Here is a 21,031-nt window from a genome sequence, read left to right as displayed (position 1 = left end):
TACAAATGATGCGACCAACTCGTAATAAGATGCCTCCCCCTGGTACACCGCTGGGGTCACGAACCCCTGGTCTGCTAGGAGGTAATAACAGAACTCCCTTGGTGAATGGAAGGACACCAGCAAGACCAACTCCTTTGCGAACACCCAAACAGAGAACAAATTCAGAGTCGACAAAAACAAAGGTAAGGTTTCTTCTGAATTTTAAATTTTAATACATGGATGTACATTTTCCAATCTAGTTAAATTTCTTCCTCCCCATCCCTATTTATAATTTCACCTCCTCCCCCATTTTGGAAAATATACATCTCTGTTTTATATTTTATATACAGGGTGGGGCAAATAAGACCGGACAAACTTTAAACGGCCATAGCGCCAAAACTACTTAACCAATCAGGACGTTTGACCACACTATAAAAAGCTTAGGTAATGACCTTTTAGCACAAAAAAAATTTGGGACGAAGATAGACGTGTACACCGAGCTGGCCGCGCAAATGTTCAACAAGGCAGATTCCAAATGCGCCGGTGGTTAATGCGCAAAATCACATAACGTAGGGTCCGATAGGGAAGGAGTTGGAATCTTGACCCCAAATTTTGTAGGTTTCTTAGGCTCATTGAGACACACATTTTGCCGTGTTTAAATCCATTTTAGCTCAATCCTAGCCGAAATGAGATCGATTTTTCAAGATTTTGAGCCTTAAGAAATCACAAACAGTAGGGCCCGACAGGAAAGGAGTTGGAAATTTGACCCAAAATTTTTTGTGTGTCTTAAGCTCATCTAGACAAGCATTTTGAGTACTTAAAGTCCACTGTAGCTAAATCCTAGCCCAAATGAGAGCAAAAACATAGATTTTGTCAATTTGGCGGTTACTCATGTTCCTAAGGAAATGTGGCCTCCCAGCAGCCCGATCTTAATTCAATGGACTTTTGGGCCTAGGGCTACTTTGAAGCATGCACCAATAGACGTGCCCATACCACAAAGATTTCCCTCATTGCCACTATCAAGGAGAACTACGCCAGCTTTGACAGGTACATTTTGACCTGGACCTGCCGGCGGTTGAGGAGGCCGATAGAGGCGGTGATTGAGGCTGGCGGCGATTTTGTTGAAGTATCTACTAGTCATTTACCTATTTTGCTTGCCAGTTTTTAAAATTCAATAAAATCTTTAAAATTGACGATTTTATGTTTATTTGTTTAGAAGTTAGAATTTGTCCGGTCTTATTTGCCCCACCCTGTATATACTACATGAAGAAATAGAATAGATGTTTAACACTTGATAGTTTACAGAGTTGAATGAGTATAACAATTAAGAATATTTGAGAAAAAGAAACATTGTCTAGCTTTGTATTTCTCATTAGCTGCTATCTTGATTCAATATTGTCTGGTTCGAACTATTTTTGTTTATGTTAATTATCAGAAATAATATATTTAATGTAGCAAGCATATTCTATCTTTTTTCTCTAATAATTTTTAAATCAAATCTTTACTAAAGTTTATCACCTGGACTGGACATACATTACCCTTCATGGAGATACCTATTTATATTTTTACTTGAATCATCTTAAGGACCCAGTCGAAGTATTCTGTCGTGTGAGACCTAACGAAGATCCTGATGCAGAGACATGTATCAGAGTTATTTCCAACACACAAATTCAGCTTTCACCTCCCTCTGTCTCCAAGGCTTTTGCCACTGGCAAAGAAACTCAGTATTCATTCAAAGGTAAAAACTTGTTTTACTTTATTGATTAAGGCTTTTTAATTAAAGCATTATTTGTATTGTTTGTAACACAAAAATATACACTAAATTCCTCTAGGTACATTTTTTCATTCATTATAGTAATAAAGTATATTTTACCCATTTGTAAGTAAGAAATAAGATTATGTTTTCAATAAATTCTGAATCGATTTGGTTCTTCATTTTAGGGATGCTTCACAAAGTTTCTCGGATAGTTCTAGGCTATTTGTAGATTTAAGTCTTGGGATGGGGTTTATGTTTATTTTCTAGGTTCTCACGAATACAGATATGCATGTTTAGATATATTTGATAATAAAGTTTTCATAAGAAACCCGAACAAACAGCTTATAATAAAAATGAGCATTGTTTTTACTTTTAGATGTAATATTTTTATCTCATCCATAACAGATGATAATAAACTAATTTATTTTAGGTATATTTGGTGAGGGAGCCAACCAGAGTGAAGTATTCCAACGAGTTGGCCTGCCATTGGTCGAAGACCTCGTCAAAGGAAAGAGACATGTTTATTGTTTATTATATCAAAATTATATATTTTCAATCAATATTTTTTTGTAAAAATCAACTGGAATGTCTTAAATACGTGCCATTACCCAAACTAGAAGCCCATACATATACTTAATAATTTGTAGGCCAAAATTTAATTTGGTATTTGGTAAAAAATACCTGCTACAAGTAAAAATATCCCCCCTCCCCCTTGCTTCTTTCCAAATATTATATTTTCAACCAAAGATATTTTAAACAGCTATAAATGATATCTCTAAACTAAGGTGACAATGGTCTGCTGTTTACATATGGAGTTACTGGGAGCGGAAAAACACATACAATGCAAGGAACATTAGAGGTACGGATCGGATGGGTATAATATTATTTTAATGGCTATAAAAGAATGATGAATTTAACCACATGTTTATTTTAAAACCAAAGAGTCATTTTGACAAATGTACAATACATACCTACATGTAAATTGACACACCAAATTCACCTGTCTTTCTAAATTGGAAATCACTTCCCCCCCACAAAAAAAAAAAAAAAAAAAAAAAAATTAAGACTGATGGAGTCGTGGAGATTCAGAATAAATAAGAAGTTTTATTACTTTTAAAAGATTACTTGTCATACTGATACTAATTCATTTTGTTGTGTTGAAGGATGGTGGAATTATGAACCGCGTTATTGACGTATTATTTAACAGTGTAAGCAATCAACAGACAAGGAAATACCGTGTTCTACCAGACAGACTCAATGGGTAAGTATTATTGCACTGAATATTTATTTTTTATGTTGAATATTAATTTATTCTATTCAAATGTAACCAGATAGGCGAAGGGCGAATCCATATTCTCACATTTTAACTAAATCAGAATTATTGAAATATTCATTGAAATTTTCAAATTTGGCACATTAATATATTTTTCCGTGTAAACATTTACCTTGCTTTATCAAAATAATACTTAATTTTATTAATTTGCAATTTAGGTTTGAGATAACTTCAGATGCAGATGCTGCACAATCTAGACAAACGGAATTGATAAACAACATGAAAGCTGGGAGAGGTAGAAAGGTAAATGAAAACTTCCCAAAGTTTATTATTCGACTTGTGTTAAATAAAAAAATAATCCTGTCATTGTTTTTCTTTAGTCTTTGCAGGGATATAGGGATAGGACAATGGATCTAATAGTCATATTTTTTAGATGTCTTTGACTCTAAGAGTAAGCACTATAGGTATCTAAAGCAACTTTTTTTATTTTGGCTAATTTTAAAGACTTTGGGTATAAGTGCAAAGAATGCCACTAATCAAACACTAGGTAGCGATTGTTTGCTAGAATTTGCTTTTTTAGTTTGACGGAATGTGAAGCTAGTTAGACCATCTAAGTCTACTATATCTATTCCATTAGGTGAACTCTAGTAACCCAGACCTATCTGGTCGTGTTAGTGAAGAACACAAGCTGAATGTAGATGAGGACTATCAATATGCTGTCTTCATCTCCTATGTAGAGGTTAGTTATATTAATTCATTATTTTAACCTCATTATTTTGGCTAAAACACATCACCTTTCAGATTCCCTCTTCCAATCTTCGTGTGCATCTGTATCCTAACTTCAGAGAATCAGGGCTACTTACACACAAGCATATATCACCTTTCAGATAATGCAAGAGAGGTTTAAATAGAATTTCCTTAAATCCCCTTAATACTCATCAACTCTTGTTTTCCATGTTTCCACAATCATTAATTTGAATGAAATTTCTGAACTGCAGTCCATGTGTGTGTCTGTGTTAAACAACACGTGTAAGTAGCAGGCTTTTTAAAAGTTTGCCAAGCTCATTGCTAAATTGACATTATACTACCTTTTTATATCTTCTAGGTTTACAATAACTATATCTATGATCTCTTGGACAACCCTGAAAAAGATATTGTCACTGGAAAGCCCAAGCTTCTCAGCAAAGCACTCCGTGAGGATAGCTACAGGTTAGAATTCAATAGAGATAATAAGATATGTTTTCAGTAGCGAACCTACTCTATAATTCCACATATCTGCATGTCTGTCTGTAAGACACGAATTGAGGGTACATGATTTTCTCGGCTCCTATTAAAGATAGAAGGATGAAACTTCTTGTCTGAATTAAATTTCTTGTCGTTCTTAGGGATTTTTTGTGTCTGTAGATGAAAGGACAAGTAACTCTTTTATATTTTTCACGTATTTATTCATATCTTTGGTGTTTTTCTTAATGAACAAATCAATCAAAATTGAAGTCGCCAAAGTTATTAAGCATACGAATTTAAAAAAAATGCTATTATAAAACTATTGGGACTAGTGTAAATTCTGTTTTTTCCCATAATTTAACCGTTTAAAACCGGACTTTTCTAGAAAAACTGGCTTTTTGTCAACCCTTTAGTAGAGTTCTATGTTTAGAAACATGTTTGTTGGGGGCGTGACAGAGGTTGAGGTAAAAACTCCAGAGGAAGCCTTGCAGACATACTTCAAGGTAATTACAAAATGTTTCAAGTTTTAAAGTGATATGTTGAGATATTTTTATATTAATCATCAAATATAAAATAGCTTTCGCGTTAACTTTATCATATATTATTGTTAGCATATCTACTCAATAACTAGATATGTTGTGTTAGAGGGGAGATACTTATGAAGTTAGGATTCTCGATAGAATTTGAAAACTGTAGTAGTTAAGCACACTTTAAAAAATTTTATTATTTAAATGTTTTTTACTTGGATTTATATTTGTAGGGTCAGAAGCAACGTAAGGTTGCCCAGACAGTGTTGAACCTGCAGTCATCCAGATCACATTCAATTTTCAACATCAGGCTTGTAGCTGTTCCCTACGACCATATGGGAGAGGACATAATGACCGATCCAGCAGTCATGGTGGTCAGCCAATTGGCACTGGTTGATTTGGCTGGCAGTGAAAAAACTTCCAGAACAGGTTGGTGCGATAGGGATAGAAGAGGGAAAATGTAATAATTTTGAATTTGTAATGAAATTTGATACTTATGTGGGGGCAAATTTTTCAGGGCTGGTACCCTTCTTCATGATATTTATAAACCATATCTTGACCTATGCTTTAATGTAAACATGGATATCGGTTATCCGAAGTTAGCAAGATCCTTTGCTACAGACATACATAGACTTTTACTTTTATATAAGGATAATGCAAAAATCTATGCTTTATTTTAGGAAATACTGGTGAGAGATTAGCAGAGGCAAGCAAGATTAATCAATCACTCATGACTCTAAGAAGCTGTATAGAAATGCTAAGGAATTTATTATTTTCATACATAAAACTTATATTGCCATTGTCCAAAGTTAACACTTTTTTAATTTAGTTAATAACTTTAATAATACCTTATATTGTCTTCCTTAAAAAAATCAAGATAAAAAATTGAGGTTTTGCCTTTATTTTCTATAGGTAATAATTTTTTTTTAATATTCTTATTGCTTTGAACATTATTTTGCCATTTAATACATACCTAGTGAATACGAATTGTTTTTCTCAAGGATGACCAAGTTTTTACTTTATGAGGAGTAAAATGTTTAATAGTCTCTTTCCTCTTTGTGCGTACTTGTAATATCTTAATTTCTTTATTTTATACGTGACAAAATACTAAATTGTTAACAGAGAGAACCAGCAGACAGGGGGCAGCAAGATGGTGCCGTTCAGAGATTCTAGATTGACACATTTGTTCAGAAACTATTTTGAAGGAGAAGGAAAGGTAAAATACAAAAATTAGTTTTTAGTTTTAATTATTAGTAACTGGGAGGGAGGGGGGATTTTTTTTGGGATTTTTGGGGTTGTCCACAGTCTAAGAAAATAGCTTAAAACCACCACAGGACCGGTAGATTCCTTAAGAGAAGAATCCGATAGGTTCTGTGGTTACCGATATCTCAAGCTTTGGACAGACGGACATACAATATTCTACTTTCTATTATAGATTATGCTCCATATTGATGAGAATGTTGACCAGGAGTTACAGCCGACTATCTTTTATAGGAGCCAAAAAAATCAAGTTTTCCCCATAACCTTTCATATGAACAAACAGACAGACTGACATTTCGAATTATATAGTAACTTTGCTAATAATTACAATGGAAAATATAATAGGAAATTTTGGTTTATTTGATTTCATAGAAATATGATTTTTTTACCATATCGAAATTGTTGCATGATGTTGTTAAGGTAAAAATGATCGTATGTGTGAACCCGCGTGTCGGTGACTTTGACGAAAACGTGAACGTGATGAAGTTTGCAGAGTTGACCCAGGAGGTGGAGATTGAACGGCCCCAGGTGGTCAGGTTTGACCTGGGCATGACTCCGGGCAGAAGGCGTGGCAACCAGATTTTCAGGGATATTATATTTGTGTATTTTTAATTAAAAACTTTATGGAGATTATTGATATTTGTTATTAAACCATTACCCACACATTTTCTGGGTAAAGCTCGCCCCTATTAGACTAGCGTGTTGAGAGAAATTTTAATACTAAGAAATAGAACTGCTTGATATTATACATTTCATCTGAAAGTAAAAGATCTTTTCTGTTCAATTTTATAAAATAAAATCATGTTTAATTGCAATCCTTTACTAAAACTGGTATGATACTATTTTCCAAATAATATCTATCAACGTTTAGTATGAAAATTTATTCTGAATAGATCAGGGGTGTATATGGGATCTCCGTTTTTGTTTGATTTGTTTGATTAGCCATAGTTTCTTAGAGTTTGGATCTAAGACTCCTGGAGTATGTTGAGACACTTTTGTATAGCCACTAGGGCCAGTTTAAGCTCCACGTTCAAGTATAACTTGACACGCTGTCTCATGAGAGCTCCTCATTATTACCTCACCCTCGCCGATTTTGAGTATGGCAGGTGTCCCAGATTAAGTCACCGTAATGAATGACACTCTCCTCAGAGGAGCCTGGGATTAAGGGATGAGTTGGTATTATACACTTGATTGTTAGGCATCCAAACTACCTAACAATCTCCCTTCCAACGCAACTGGGGAAGGTTGCGTGATTCCACATTATAGAATTTGAGACAACATGTTGTGATTGCAACACGAGTGGGTTTGAACTCGAATTCTCATCACCGTAACTCAGTGCGTTACCACAGAGCTACGGTGCCCCCCATGGGATCTCCGTCAAAGGAGGGGGATAAAAAATATGTGTAAGGGAGTAAAAAAGAGTACCTAGGTACCTACTAAAAACAATTTTTCCATTTTTTGTTGAAATATTGAAATATTTTGCAGCCGGGAAAAAAATCTTGTGCAGAATATTATATACACCCCCGGAATAAAAAGTTTGGGACAGCATTTTTACCTAGCAATTACAATTCATTTACTCACTCCATTGTTTCAATCCCACCTAGAAAAAACAAACAAATATTAAATGAAATGACAGGGAGGCTATGAAACGTGTGGAGGCTGAAGGTGTTCAGATAGAAAGAGATGATGAGAAGCCACTGCTGTACTTCTTGTCAAATGAGTGGCCCAGTCTGGAACTTACTCAGTGCGACCAGGAATTTACAATGATAATAATTTATTAAGTACTTTTGAAGCTGAGTGTGCGCTATAAAAAAGTTAAACCTGACCTTGAAAATTAATTCATATATCGTTAATATTTGTTTTTAACTTAATAATTTTTCATTCATTAAACTGCGGGTTCGCCCAGTCGCTTTAAATAGAGTTAGATAGGATGAGGGTCTAAAACCTACCTATTACAAAACATAGATTAAGATTGTCCTGTCAAGCACATCTTTAATCGGACTAGTAGTTCCCGAGATATTTATATTATTTAACTTTGCACTGCTAATAACCAACAAATTGATGACGAAAAAATATTTTATTATAAAAATTAACCAGGACGATGTTTTGCCAAGATTGGTTTCATTCTTAAAGAAAAGAATAGAGACGAGACGCACCTTGTGCGAGGACTCCACTGAAAGTCATTCCAGATTTAGGTAAATAATTTCCAGTATTAATATCCAATGGATTAGAACCGGATCTAAGCCATACTAAAAAATCACGTATCGTATCGTATCATGTCCAGTTTTCTACGAGTATATAAAAATGTACAATCACAATATTAAAACCAGTTTTGTTGGCCCGTGTATTCGGCATCTCGAGGCTGACAAAACTGGTTTTAATTTTATAAATGTACATTTTTATTTCCCTTGAAATCTGTTTACGGTGTGATAAATAACTATACTTGCTAAAGGGAAGGGTACTAAATCGCGGGAAAAGAAAGGAACCTAAATAATCAAATATCATAGAAAGCAGGGAGGGAAGAAACATTGGGCTGTTTATTACACTGGTCCCCAAGTTTTATAATAATGTTTACCTCAACAAGTTGGAAACTTTTATTTTTATGATTGTTTTTTTCATAAAGTTGAATTTCCAACCGTTTCAACAACTACAGAAGGGTTAATCGTCGTCAATTTAGCTTGCTAATATGGAACTCGTTTATCGGTCAGTTTGTTCATCTAGTAGGAGAGAAGGGGATTGAGGTAAAGGGTAAGGATGGGGGTAACGTTATTTGAGCCCGCTACAAGTTTCGCTTTATTAAATAACAGAAGAATCTGGTGTAATATCCAAATAATGATATATCCATTGTTTTAGATCAATGTTGGTAAAGCAAGAAGAGGAGCTAATATTATTGCGGAGCCAGAATATCTCCATCAATTCTCAGCTGGACAAGGAGAAAAAGAAGACTGGCAGCCTTGAGAAGAGACTAGCTCATGCTGAATCTGCCAACAGGTTCAACTAGTTTTAATCTGGGATCTAATGTGATTTTACATTGGCCAATAATTTGATGTACATTGTACATACCCAATGCAATGGTTGACAAAAATAATGGGGTTGGCTGTTTATTACACTAGTTTCCAAAGTTTTCTTTTTTTCGTAGGCTTAACAACTTTGGACTTTAAATGAATTTTGATTGGTTGGTTCATGAAGTTGAGTGTCTAAACTTTCAACCACTAGTTATACATTAGGGTAGCTTTATGTAATATCATTAAGCTTACATCAATTTATTTGCCATAGTCTTATGCTTTTAGATCCTTGTAGAAAATCCGTATATCACCTAGTTTTGCCTTTAAAATATCAAGAAACTGTACAAAGACTTGAAAAAAATACCTATTTCAACGACTGTTTTTGAGGTAATAAGCAGCAATTTTTCTTATTTTAATTGTTAAATATTTGAGGTCCTTGAATGAGGAGGTTGCAAGCCTGAAGGACACTAAGACTCTTCTAGAGAATGATTTAGATGAAATGGAATTACTTCTAAGTGCTGAGCAAAAGGTAATTTGAATATTTTTTTAGTCTGAGAAAATATACTTTTAGGTACAGTCTTTTTTTAGTAGCGAAGCTACTCTATAATTCACTATGTCCGTCCGTCCGTCCGTCCGTCCGTCAGTCAGTCCGTCAGTCAGTCCGTCAGTCAGTCAGTCAGTCCGTCAGTCCGTAACGCTATGGGGGAAATGGGATTTACTCAGCTCCTATAAAAGATAGAATGCTGAAATTTTTTGACAACATTCCCATCATTAAGGAGCACAATTGACTATAAAACATCATTGGCGGTCGGACCGCTTTTTAGCAGGTTTTAGGCTATTTTTATATTTTTCACATTTTTCTCCATATCTTCAGTGTTTATGGTCCGATTTTCAAAATTTTTTTAGTTATAGATATCAAAATTAAATTTCCCGCCGTTTAAAGAAAACAACGATGAAGGCCAGACTGCCTTTTTAGCAGGTTTTAGGCTATTTTTATATTTTTCATATTTTTCTCCATATTTTCAGTGTTTATGGTCCGATTTTCAAAATTTTTTCAATTATTGATATCAAAATTAAATTTCCCGTCTTTTAAAGAAAACAACAATGACGGCCAGACTGCCTTTTTAGCAGGTTTTAGGCTATTTTTATATTTTTCTCCATATCTTCAGTGTATATGGTCCGATTTTCCAAATTTTTTAAATTAAGGATATAAAAATTTAATTTTCTGTCGTTTTAAGAAAACAACCAAAGCGGCCAGATTGCCTTTTATCAGGTTTTTGGCTATTTTTATATGTTTTACATATTTCCTCATATCTTTGTTTTTTTATTTAACTTTTTTGGGATATCAGGATCAAAATAATTTTAACCATTGTTAGGTGCATCTTTATTTGTATTTTACTTTGACCATCGTCATCATACAAAATAAAACAAGGTTTCGTGTATCCAATAAATCTATTCTTGATTTGAATAAATACCCTTTAAATCTACTTGTACGTATTCCCATCTATGATTTTTGTGCTTCGCTACTTATGGATGTTGTCATCCTTGTTTTTTTTTATAAAAAGTAGAGTGTAATATTAAGTACTAGCTCCTTGAGGTTGTGGTGAGGTTGAATTTGATCCCCCCCCCCCCCCCCTCTTATTTTTAATTTTAGTTTAAAAAAAGGGGGGTTCATACTTTTCTAGGCCCAATTTTTCTTGGGACGGTTGTGGTAAACTCGCCCATAATAGTTAGTATAAACCTTACCAGGACTTAAGAAAAGAAGAACTATATCGGCTCCTCAGTGGTTAGCTGGATCTTGTTACTTTATTATACGGACTAGCGGCTACGCCCATTAGAGACCTCTAGTAGCACTTTAAATGTTTTTTTATATTTGAAATATGTCTGTTGCGTTTGACGTTTATGTTTGCGTTGAACTCATTTTCTAAAATCAAGAAACGTAAAAAAAATTCGATTTTTTCTGATTTATCTTGGGAGGGTGGTGGTACCCTCCCCCAAAATAGTTAAAAACCTCCCCGGGACCTATGAGAATATAACCTGTTAAGAAGAACCCGATCGGTTTAGCGGTTAGCGAGATCCTTCGTTACAGACACACAGACAAACATCCTGTTACTTTAGTTTAAGGATACACCATGTGGAAAAGGATGTTATTTACTTTTATCCTAAAGATAGACAACCGAAACAATTAAGGGAGAGATAATTAGAAATAGGTATAAAGAGCAGAGAGGGACTAATTGGACTTACTTTTAAAATATTTTAATTATAGATATATCTATAATACAAAGTAGCTTGATGTCTGTCCGTCTGAAGCTTAATATCTCAGTAACCGCTGAACCGATTTGGCTCTACTTTTTAGGGATTATACCTACTGGTCCTGTGATGGTTTTAAGCTATTTTCCTGGGGGGTGGGACACCCCCAACCCTCCCCCCCCCCAAAAAAAAAACTAAAAAACACACCCCCCCCCCCCATTTTTTTGTTTGTTTTTTGTAGGAGATATCCTTTGTCCTTTTTTTGCAGGAGATATTTACTTGGTCCTTCTTATTTTTTTTTTCTTACCAATTTCACCTAAACTTTTTTTATCATCTCATGGGGCAAAGCCCCTAGAGGCTAGGGGCGAAGCCGCTAGTTACCTATATAAAACTAACTTGTTGTTTCCAAACAAAGCTAAATAAACTTTGTTATTTCATTAACAAAGAAAAGTAATTGAAATATTGAATGTTTTATCCTTGTGTATATTTCAGGATAAAATGAAGGCAAAGAAAAGTAATTGAAATATTGAATGTTTTATCCTTGTTTATATTTTAGGATAAAATGAAGGCTAAGCAAAAGTACAGACAGCAATTGATATCAACAAAGGAAAAATTAGAACAGGAACACTATCGTAGAAACCAGATTGAGAGAAGGAAACAACAGGAAAGCCAAGCTAAGGTAAATTATTCTTTATTTAAAAATATTATCAATCTTTTTTTAAGAATTGCATCACAGGACCACTATCTATATTTTATCTATATTCCCCCCTGTGAAGCACAACCTTGTAGATTCAGTGGTTGGCGAGATCTTAGAATCGGTTACGAGTCTTATTGAAAAATCATGTATCGTATTGTATCATAGACATTGATCTTCCCACGAATAATTAAAATGGGGGCAACTAAAATGTTTCCTTTTCAATCTATGTTAAGAATGATCGGCTGTTAAAACCAAGAAGGCGCTAGTTGTATTTTAAAATTTCTTTGGGATTTCTCTTCGGTGGGTGGTGTTACCCTCCCCCAAAATAGTTATAAACCTTCCCAGGACGTATGAGAAGCTATCCTGTAAAGGAAAACCATATCAGTTCAGCGGTTACTTTAAAATTACCTCATGGTGGTGAGGTGACGATTCGGGATCTAGTCCTTTCCGCACCACCTTGAACATACACCGCTTTCTATCAGTTCTGTGGTTAGCGAGATCTTTCATATTACGCACAAGACAGTGATCCTTTTACTTTATCATGAGGATGTAAATACTCCAGGTTATGGAGAAGTTGCACGAGTTGAACCAGATATTTGCTGGCAATGATGAGAATATTGAGAACGGAGCTGTGGCCTCCGCTAGAGCAAAGTTTACTGTCAGTGATCCTGATCTTACACTTGCACAGGTAAATTGTTTAGCCAGGGTTTGCTAATTTAAATCTTCCGTTTCAGATAAATTCGCGAATTTGCACAGGTTAATTGTTTAGCCAGAGTTTGGTAATTTAAATCTTCTGTTTCAGATAAATTCGCGAATTTGCACATGTTAATTGTTTAGCCAGGGTTTGTTAATTTAAATCTCCTGTTTCAGATAAATTCGCGAATTTGCACATGTTAATTGTTTATCCAGGGTTTGTTAATTTAAATCTTCTGTTTCAGATAAATTCGCGAATTTGCACAGGTTAATTGTTTAGCCAGGGTTTCAGGGTTTGTTAATTAAAATCATCTTTTTCAGATAAATCCGCGAATTTTGTGGACCAAATATTAAAATTGTAAAACTGTTTATTTACAATCGTCTAATTTTGTTAGATTTATTTATTAGACAGAATAAGGCTTTCTGTAAAAGAATACAAATTCATTATTGAAAAGAATTTGATAGAATCCGACCTAATGGATAGAACATAGTAAAATTAATGAGCTTCTATTTTTAGAAATAGCTCAAAGGCTCATTTAGTAAATATTTGTGTTAATTTTTTAGGAAAGACAGGCAAGAAGAAGGTCCAGATCACCTTTGAAGGCAAGCTCTAGTGATCCCAGGTTATCACTGAATCCTGTGGCTCCAGGTTCTGCTAGAAAACCAAGCAGCGTGGCTGTGGCTAACAACAGACATCGCAGGTTCAGTTTTAACTTGAAATAAAAGATCACAAACATCATGGGATACATTTTTTATTTTATTTTATTTTAAAGTCCTATTTTATGAAGCCCAAAGCAACAGTTTTCTATAATTCAAGTCACTAAGTGTTGATATAAGTTGGTTAAACTAAACATTTCAAATAATTTGCAGGTCCCGCAGCGCTGGAGTTGACCATTGGTTGGACCACCAATCTAAGTTGTCTGTACCTCTGGACACAATATTCCAACCGTCACCTCTTAAGCGCAGGAAGTCCGTCACTAAGATTGAAGAGAGGGATCTTATTAACAGTAAGGTAAAATATTAAAGTTAATGACAATTTTTTTCTTCATGAAAGGGATAGTTGCATGAAGTGCATTTAACAAAATAAGTTACAAGAATACCATCTAACATAAGTAATTTTGTATTAAAATAAATAGCAGTCAATTTAGCACCACTAATATAGTCATGGTGTTTTAGTGAAAATAAGACAGCCATTTATGTTGCACATATTCAACAAATAGGATTTTCAAGTCTTGATTTTTTTTACACTACCTGGTAAAAAATTAAAATTCTTTTAAATATATGTCCTATAGATGTAGTTTAAACTATTGAGCTGAAAAAAATATGCAGTTCAATAAATTCAAGTTTAAATGCACTTCGTGTAACTACCCCTCTCCATGTTTTCCCAACCCCAAATATGGAAAACTCCTTTTGGAGGAGGGATTAAAATCTTAATATCAGGAGGGGGGGAACAATAACTTAACAAAAAAACCTCGGGATATTACATGGTTTGAGTGTAACTGTACAATCTTTCCCCATTGAAATTTATAGAAAAGGGGGAGGAGAGAAGAATTCACATTAAACTTTACTTGAATTTATAGCTTTCCTGAAAGTGTTACTTATACCTTGAATACGGTAGCTATACAAAAATGACCACCCCAACCAATTTATCTTTAGGTAAACAAGTATCTGCTAACTACACAAAATCAACTCGAGGATGGAAACATAGAAACAAAACTTTACAAGGTATAAAAGCTATTATTAGATGTATTTATGACAATAATACCTATAAATATCACTTTAGAGTTATCCTTTATCCTCCCCAAAAATTTAGAAGTATTTTTGCTGGTTGTAACATGTTAGCCTCCCAAGGTGCCTAATCCAATTAGAATTAAGATTTTTAGAAAAAATACAAACCTAGCTACTCTTAATTTCAAAGCAAAAATATTTGGATCATGGAAAGAAAACGAAATAGCGGTTTGTGCCGTATTTTTCTGAAGCTAAAGATCTCGCAAACTGAAGAACCGAATTGATTTTGCTCTCCAGGATAGAAGTCTTTGAGTAGTGCCTTTAGGCTATTTTCTTAACCTCATTTACCCTCCCCTAGAGGCTAGGGGCAAAGCAACTAGTATTAAAAGCTTGTTGTCAAAAGAACGGTTAACATAACATTTTAATAATATATGCGGCGTTCTAAGCTTTTTGAGAAGGAAATATATTTTGTTTTGTTCAGGGCAATGTTATTCCCACCTGCTCTGGAGGCAGACAGGTTGTATTGAATGATGTCGAGGTTCTTCACCAGGAAAGCCCGGACGGCAAGACTTCTCCCAAGAAGCGTAGCTTTGAGGAGTATCGCGGCATCAGCGACAGAATTGCAGACCTTCAGGGATACAATGTTCATATTATTTATAACTAGGAGCACTTTAGGGGAGGGGTGGTAGTAGTGACCCTAGACCTTTAATATGATTTTAGTTTTAAACGGAATAAGTGAAAATTATAGAGAGAATTGTGACAAAATGTATTTTATTTTTTGTCTGAAGCTTATGATTTCAATGAATACTTATTGAGTTCTCCTTTTTAGGGATGCTTTACATAGGTCCTTGGATGGTTTTAGGCTTTTTTATTCTTAGATTTAGATCATATGCTTTTAGGATTTTTTTATACCTAATTGTCCCTAGATCCCTAAATACTAAGGCCTTTAGAACATTGGCTCAACCCCAATCAGGAGAGATGTGGACAAGCTATTGAAGGAAACCCATTAACTCCAGCTCTAACCAGGGCTAAATCTAAAAGATCCAGAGTTTAAAAGGCTGATGACAATTCTACAACCTGTTATATACCTAACATAGTTGCATTGCTATTAATTAAATTGTTTTATTTTTATATTTGTTCGTTATTTGTACCTAGTGAGTTTTAACATTTTTTTTTATTGCTAATTAAGTGGAAATGTTCTATAAGTACCTAAAATTAAAAGATACGCTTAATTAATTTATATCTTAGCCTTAACTTAAAAGTAACAAGTACCTTCCCTAACTAAAACCTTAGTTTTGTATATAATTATATTTGATATTATTGTATTAACAAAATGTTTTAAACGCTTATAATTTTTTTTTAGGTAAAACCTAAGACTTACAAATACGCTTATATCGTACCTTTTATGTTTAATTGTGTGGGGGGGGGGGGGGGGCAGTGTAAAATGACCGTATCGTCTAATGTTAAAATGCCTCTATATGTTTAGAATAGAAGACATATTATTAATGTTTAATTTAATTTTTCTAACTAATACATTTTAAAAAACCTTACAGATATAAAAAAAAAACTAACTTGCTGATTAGGATTAATGACTATTAGTGTTAAGCATATTCCATTATTTTGCATGTGGAACATCATTCCTTCCCTGGAGCCTTTATCTACAATTAAGAAAGAGGGGGGAATTAGTATTAGTTAATGTTATGGGCAAGGAGAGCCCCGCAGGATAGAAACTAATTTAAGTTAAAAATATTAAATGTGTTTGTAAGTATTCTACATACGAATTAAAGAATCATCAATTTTTACATAGTGCAATCATCAAATTTTATTTCAGGAAAATAGCTAAAAATTCTTGTGCATTGATTAATAATGATAAATAAAGTATTCTTTCTTGTAAAATATTTTCATATTATTGATTTATTTGTAATTAAAATTAGTAAATGATTTGACATGCTTAATTTTAGCGTAATTTTGTAGTGTAGTTAAATTATTTATTTCAGATACTGAACAAATAATGGAGGATTTGGCGTATAAATTGTTCAAACCTAAGGTTTGTTTTTAACTTTAACAAGTATGGTAACGTTCATAAAACAATATTTTAATTTTTTTTCTTCAAATACCTACCTAGTTTTTCTCTTTACCAGATTATGAAAGAACTTTAAATTTATTTTTCGCATTGTTATAGGTCCTAAAAATCAAAAAAAAAATATTAAAAGATTCATTATATCAAGTGTCAATAACTCCGTTATTACGACATCATTGTACTAAAGAAGAATCTTATTTTGTTCTTTCTATCGTACAAGTCTACAATTTTGGCGCCTTTTTGATTTTGCTGTAGAGTCTATACACCAATATGTATCTTTTATGATTTCTTCCCTACGCTTTTGCTATTGTGTAACACCCAGCCGACAATAAACTCTTTTATTGCACGATTTAGAACTTAATGGTAATGAGTTGCGCCCGTTTATGGGCACAATCAATCAATTCCAACACAACCATTAATATAATGTATTGCCTAACAGTAGTGGAAACCAGTCTTATTGTCTCTAGCATATCGAGGCGATAACTCCCGACTAGAAGCCTGGCACAACCACTTACGCTATTACTGCTAGTTAACTTTTGAAAAGGGGTAGTTTCACTAAAGGCATTTAACCTTAATTTAGTGAACTGCATATTTTTTCCTGGTTAATTGGTTAAACTACATTTATATGGCATATTATATTTGAAAGAATTTCAATTTTCTACCACGTAGTTTTTAAAAATATCAAGACTTGAAAATCGTCTTTTTAAATTGCATATTTCACAAAGAGACGATTTTCAAGTCTTGATATTTTCAAAACTACGTGGTAGAAATTTAAATTCTTTCAAATATATGCCACATAAATATAGTTAAACTCATTAACTAGCAAAAAATATGCGGTTCACTAAATTAAGTTAAATGCATTTGATTTCGTGAAAATACCCCTTTACTTCAGCACAAAATTAAAGGGAATGTACACGAAAAATTTCTTATTAGATTACCAAAGCTTAACATCATCTCATTTATAACATCATAAAGGTAAGGCAAAACGGGCACTTGTTTCCTTAAAAATACGGCTTTTCCCGCCAATTTTTAACAGGATTAAGGTGCTTTTAAAATGTGAAAGTTTGATAATCAGGTTAGAAATTTATTCTTGCACAGTCCCTTTAACATTAATATTTTAGATGATCTAAAAAACCTTCCACGAATATTGGTATGGAAGGTGGAGAAGAAGCTAAAGAAGATGCCAACAAAAGTCAGCTCGATAGGAACGCAAATGTTAAAATAAGCATACGAATAAATATTCCACAGTAATAGGTATTAAAATTATAAAACTTTCGTATTAAATTTCATAAGATTTTTGTAAAAAAAAATTTAGGTATTATTTGGGCTAGAAATAGCCATGAAAAGTAAATCTAGAGTACTTAAGCATGCTTTTTGATTATTTACAGCTTAAAAGTATTTTAATTTAACTGGCATATTTAATTTATATGAACTTTTTTGTTCATCTTCGCGTAAAAAAAACATTTGTTTGATTTATTAGTGGAGAGACGAGTTGTCCTGGGTGTGGGGCGCCCTCTCATGCATTTTCTCAGGTATGCAATCTGGGTTTTGTATTAACAACTAGCGGATACGCCCCTAGAGGTCCCCAGGGGCACTTGGGGGATAGGGGGAGTCGTTTCGACCCTCCACTTTATGTTTTAGTTTTATAAGTTTAAGAGTATTCTTCCCAAAATAGTTATTAACCTTTTCTGTAAACCTTCACTCTAAAAGAGAACCTTATTGGTCCAGTGGTTAGCAAGTAGATCCTTTGGTAGGTACAAAAACACAGAGATACACCCTGTTACTTTTATGTAAAAAATAAAACTTTAGTGCAATATTCTCTACTAGCGGCTACGCCCCTAGAGGCATCTAGTGGCACTTTTTAAAAATAATACATCACCTATCTATGTTTCGTTGAAGTCTCTACGATACCTATCTATGTTGCGATTAAATCTCTAAATAAAAAAAGATTTCGATTTTTTTTTTGAGATTTCTTTTGGGAGGGTGGTGGTACCCTCCCCCTAAATAGTTACAAACCTTCCCGGGACCTATGAGAAGCTACCCTGTTAAGGAGAATCCGATCGGTTCAGCGGTTTGCGAGATCCTTTGGTACAGACAGATAGACAAATAGACATCCTGTTACTTTATTATAAAGGTTATATATAATCCTACCAATTTTAAACCTATTGACCTCTGTCACAACATGACCCTTGTGCTGCCTTCCTCTCTTCTCAGTTTTTCCAGCCCTCCTTCCCTTCAACGTATCCCTCCAGAATCGCATTCATAAGCCCCTCCCCCATGTTTAATATCCAGCGGAAATAAATCGGATTTGAAGTTAAACTAGAACAAAAACTACGAGATTTCATATTTGTGTTGTTCCAAATTCCTATTCTTATACCAGGTTTTACTATTCTTATACTGGTTTTAATTTATTTTATTTCCTATAGAGACTGCTTGAGGACAACTGTGGCCACAAGAAATGTAGAAAATGTTTTCTAGTTGAAGAATCTGGGTGTAGTCAGTGTGAAATAGAAAAGTAAGTTATGTGTGAGAATATTTGGACCATGGAATGAAAACGAAGTAGTGGGTTTCGTCGTATATTCACAGTAGCTTTTCTCCTATATCTTGCTCCAGCGGTGGGCTCTCTCTAACCCAGCAGGGCCTATTTTCTAACCATGTGTTGCAATCATTAACATTTAACTAGCCTAAAATAACCTATCAAAAGCTAATGTTAAAATACGACGAAACTTGCTACTTCGTTTTTTTCAATGATCGGCAAGTTAATCATAGAAATATTGTTAGGTACCTATATAAAATTAGATTGAAAGAGCTAAATGCAATCAGCTAGATATAAACAGTAATGCGCTTCGATATATTGCAATGGAAGACAAAAAGTGGCAAATTATTTGATTTATGGTCCTATTTCAGGGGTGTACATATATTCTGCACATGATTCATTTTTTTCCAGATCATTTTACTCTTATTATATATGGATACTCAAAATTTTTATCATTTAGAATAATTCTTCATGAAATATGCACTTATTTTAACCCTAATATTTTAGTGTACCTATTGTTTCAATACCGGATCAAACTATATTACCAGGTAAATATAGTACAGATTACTTCTGTAAATAATATATAACGAGTTTTAAGTGTTTTTAATTTTGGTTTTTACATTTTAAGATAAAGGGAAATGAGCATCTTTTATTTATCATTAATGTATTAGTAAACTGTATACTAGTTATTGTAAGTTGATTAAAGTAAGGTTTATGAAAAAAATAAATACGAAAATCAATTTTAGATGACCAATGAATTTATTATTATTTAGTTTTACTTCAAAATGTTTCCAATGAGGAGCAAAATCGACCAGAACATTCAGACATATCCAGGTAGCAAATATTTTATACTTCCTATTCAAATAAATATGACTAAATTATCTAAAATTACCTACCTACCTTTTTTAAGGTGGGTTAAATATTATTTTTTTCGCTTTAAGTAAAACTAATTGTTGAGATTGTTTACTAGACCTGAGACTAGAGCACCTGGTACAATTAAACCTCAAGATTCTGAATCTATTCTTCCCCACTCGTCTCTTAACATATCAGTCCCTCAAAAACCATCTCCACCCACTCCTGTTTCAAACACAACCGAAGCTATACCAAATTTATCCTTGGAAACAAATAACGCAAAACTTTCAACAGCAGTAAACCATGAAAAAGTTAAGGAGATGTCCATTCAGTTGTCATCTTCTGTTCAACATTTTATAAATAATCACACAAATACAATTTCAAATTGCCAAGTTTCTCAAACAAATTCAATCCTACCACCTTCAATTGAAAGCAAGCAAATAAATGAATTATTGTATCCATCCAAAAAATTAATTTCCCTGCCGCCTTCAACGTCCCTCGTGAAGGCAAGGTCTCCCAAAACAGTTTCTCTGCTCATTGATTCCATCTGTTTGAGCACTGGAGTGCCACCCCCCGAAAATGCAAAAGTTCTTGCCATCCAGGACAATTCTGTCAAAAATTCTGCCATTACTTTGCCATCTATGTCAAACCTGAAGGACCTGCTTCACCACGAGCTTTCTGATAATCTGAGACAGGGTAAAGATGAATCTAAAACTGATTATGTGCTACAAAGATCTGAACAAAGTGATAAAGAAAGAGCCACACCAGATGAATTAGACAAAGTAAAAGAAATTGATCAGAAGCAACTAGAAAAAGTACAAACCCATAATAGTCATTACAATAGTAAAAGTATATTGGAGAATTCAAGAATTGGTGGTCCCTTGAAATCATTAGATCAAGAAGAGGCACCGATTTCAGAACAGCCTAGAATTCAAACTGAAGTTGCAACAGAAAGATTTCAAAGGATTTCTGTGATTGTCCCCAACAGAAAATTGAAACAAAACACCGTAGCAGGGATGTAATACATGATTTTTTTGTTATTTTTTTTTGTAAATGGATGGTTTAATTGATTGACGGCAACGGGAGGGAGGGGTTGAGTCACCCCTCCACTTTCAATTTTAGTTTTAAAATAAAAAGAGAAAAAATTGGGGGGGGGGGAAGGGGGAGGCTG

At 33.9% G+C, this 21,031-nt stretch overlaps 2 protein-coding genes across 2 annotated transcripts; both read left to right on the top strand.

Moving 5' to 3' along the window:
• The first annotated feature begins 5 nt into the window (after window positions 1-5).
• Window positions 6-16,288, top strand: pav (kinesin family member pavarotti). The gene is made up of 24 exons (XM_080174785.1): window positions 6-182; window positions 1,564-1,717; window positions 2,166-2,244; window positions 2,522-2,594; window positions 2,899-2,996; window positions 3,227-3,311; window positions 3,646-3,747; window positions 4,114-4,217; window positions 4,663-4,735; window positions 4,993-5,188; window positions 5,440-5,521; window positions 5,882-5,975; window positions 6,440-6,609; window positions 7,659-7,775; window positions 8,119-8,214; window positions 8,873-9,010; window positions 9,457-9,553; window positions 11,831-11,953; window positions 12,534-12,659; window positions 13,229-13,365; window positions 13,535-13,676; window positions 14,321-14,389; window positions 14,874-15,027; window positions 15,367-16,288. The coding sequence occupies exons 1-24, from the start codon at window positions 6-8 to the stop codon at window positions 15,444-15,446; spliced, it is 2,766 nt and encodes a 921-aa protein (XP_080030911.1). The 3' UTR covers window positions 15,447-16,288.
• A 98-nt stretch (window positions 16,289-16,386) lies between these two features.
• LOC145330189 (uncharacterized) lies at window positions 16,387-20,897 on the top strand. The gene is made up of 7 exons (XM_080174787.1): window positions 16,387-16,439; window positions 17,594-17,677; window positions 17,953-18,004; window positions 18,899-18,987; window positions 19,516-19,556; window positions 19,782-19,842; window positions 19,979-20,897. The coding sequence occupies exons 2-7, from the start codon at window positions 17,625-17,627 to the stop codon at window positions 20,880-20,882; spliced, it is 1,200 nt and encodes a 399-aa protein (XP_080030913.1). The 5' UTR covers window positions 16,387-16,439; window positions 17,594-17,624; the 3' UTR covers window positions 20,883-20,897.
• Window positions 20,898-21,031: the final 134 nt, after the last annotated feature.

Source organism: Acartia tonsa, chromosome 10 (genome assembly GCF_053477335.1).
Source record: "Acartia tonsa isolate MP-2025a chromosome 10, ASM5347733v1, whole genome shotgun sequence".
Lineage (NCBI taxonomy): Eukaryota > Metazoa > Arthropoda > Copepoda > Calanoida > Acartiidae > Acartia > Acartia tonsa.
Note: the sequence above shows the minus strand (reverse complement) of the source record. Positions and strands in the feature narration are given on the sequence as shown.

Coding starts and splice junctions, on each gene's coding strand:
- pav (XM_080174785.1), top strand. CDS start 6: ATGATGCGACCAACTCGTAATAAGATGCCTCCCCCTGGTACACCGCTG. Junction 3,312..3,645: donor AAGCTGGGAGAGGTAGAAAG/GTAAATGAAAAC, acceptor CTATTCCATTAG/GTGAACTCTAGTAACCCAGA. Junction 6,610..7,658: donor GGCAACCAGATTTTCAGGGA/TATTATATTTGT, acceptor AAATGACAGGGA/GGCTATGAAACGTGTGGAGG.
- LOC145330189 (XM_080174787.1), top strand. CDS start 17,625: ATGGAAGGTGGAGAAGAAGCTAAAGAAGATGCCAACAAAAGTCAGCTC. Junction 18,005..18,898: donor CCTCTCATGCATTTTCTCAG/GTATGCAATCTG, acceptor TATTTCCTATAG/AGACTGCTTGAGGACAACTG. Junction 18,988..19,515: donor AGTCAGTGTGAAATAGAAAA/GTAAGTTATGTG, acceptor CTAATATTTTAG/TGTACCTATTGTTTCAATAC.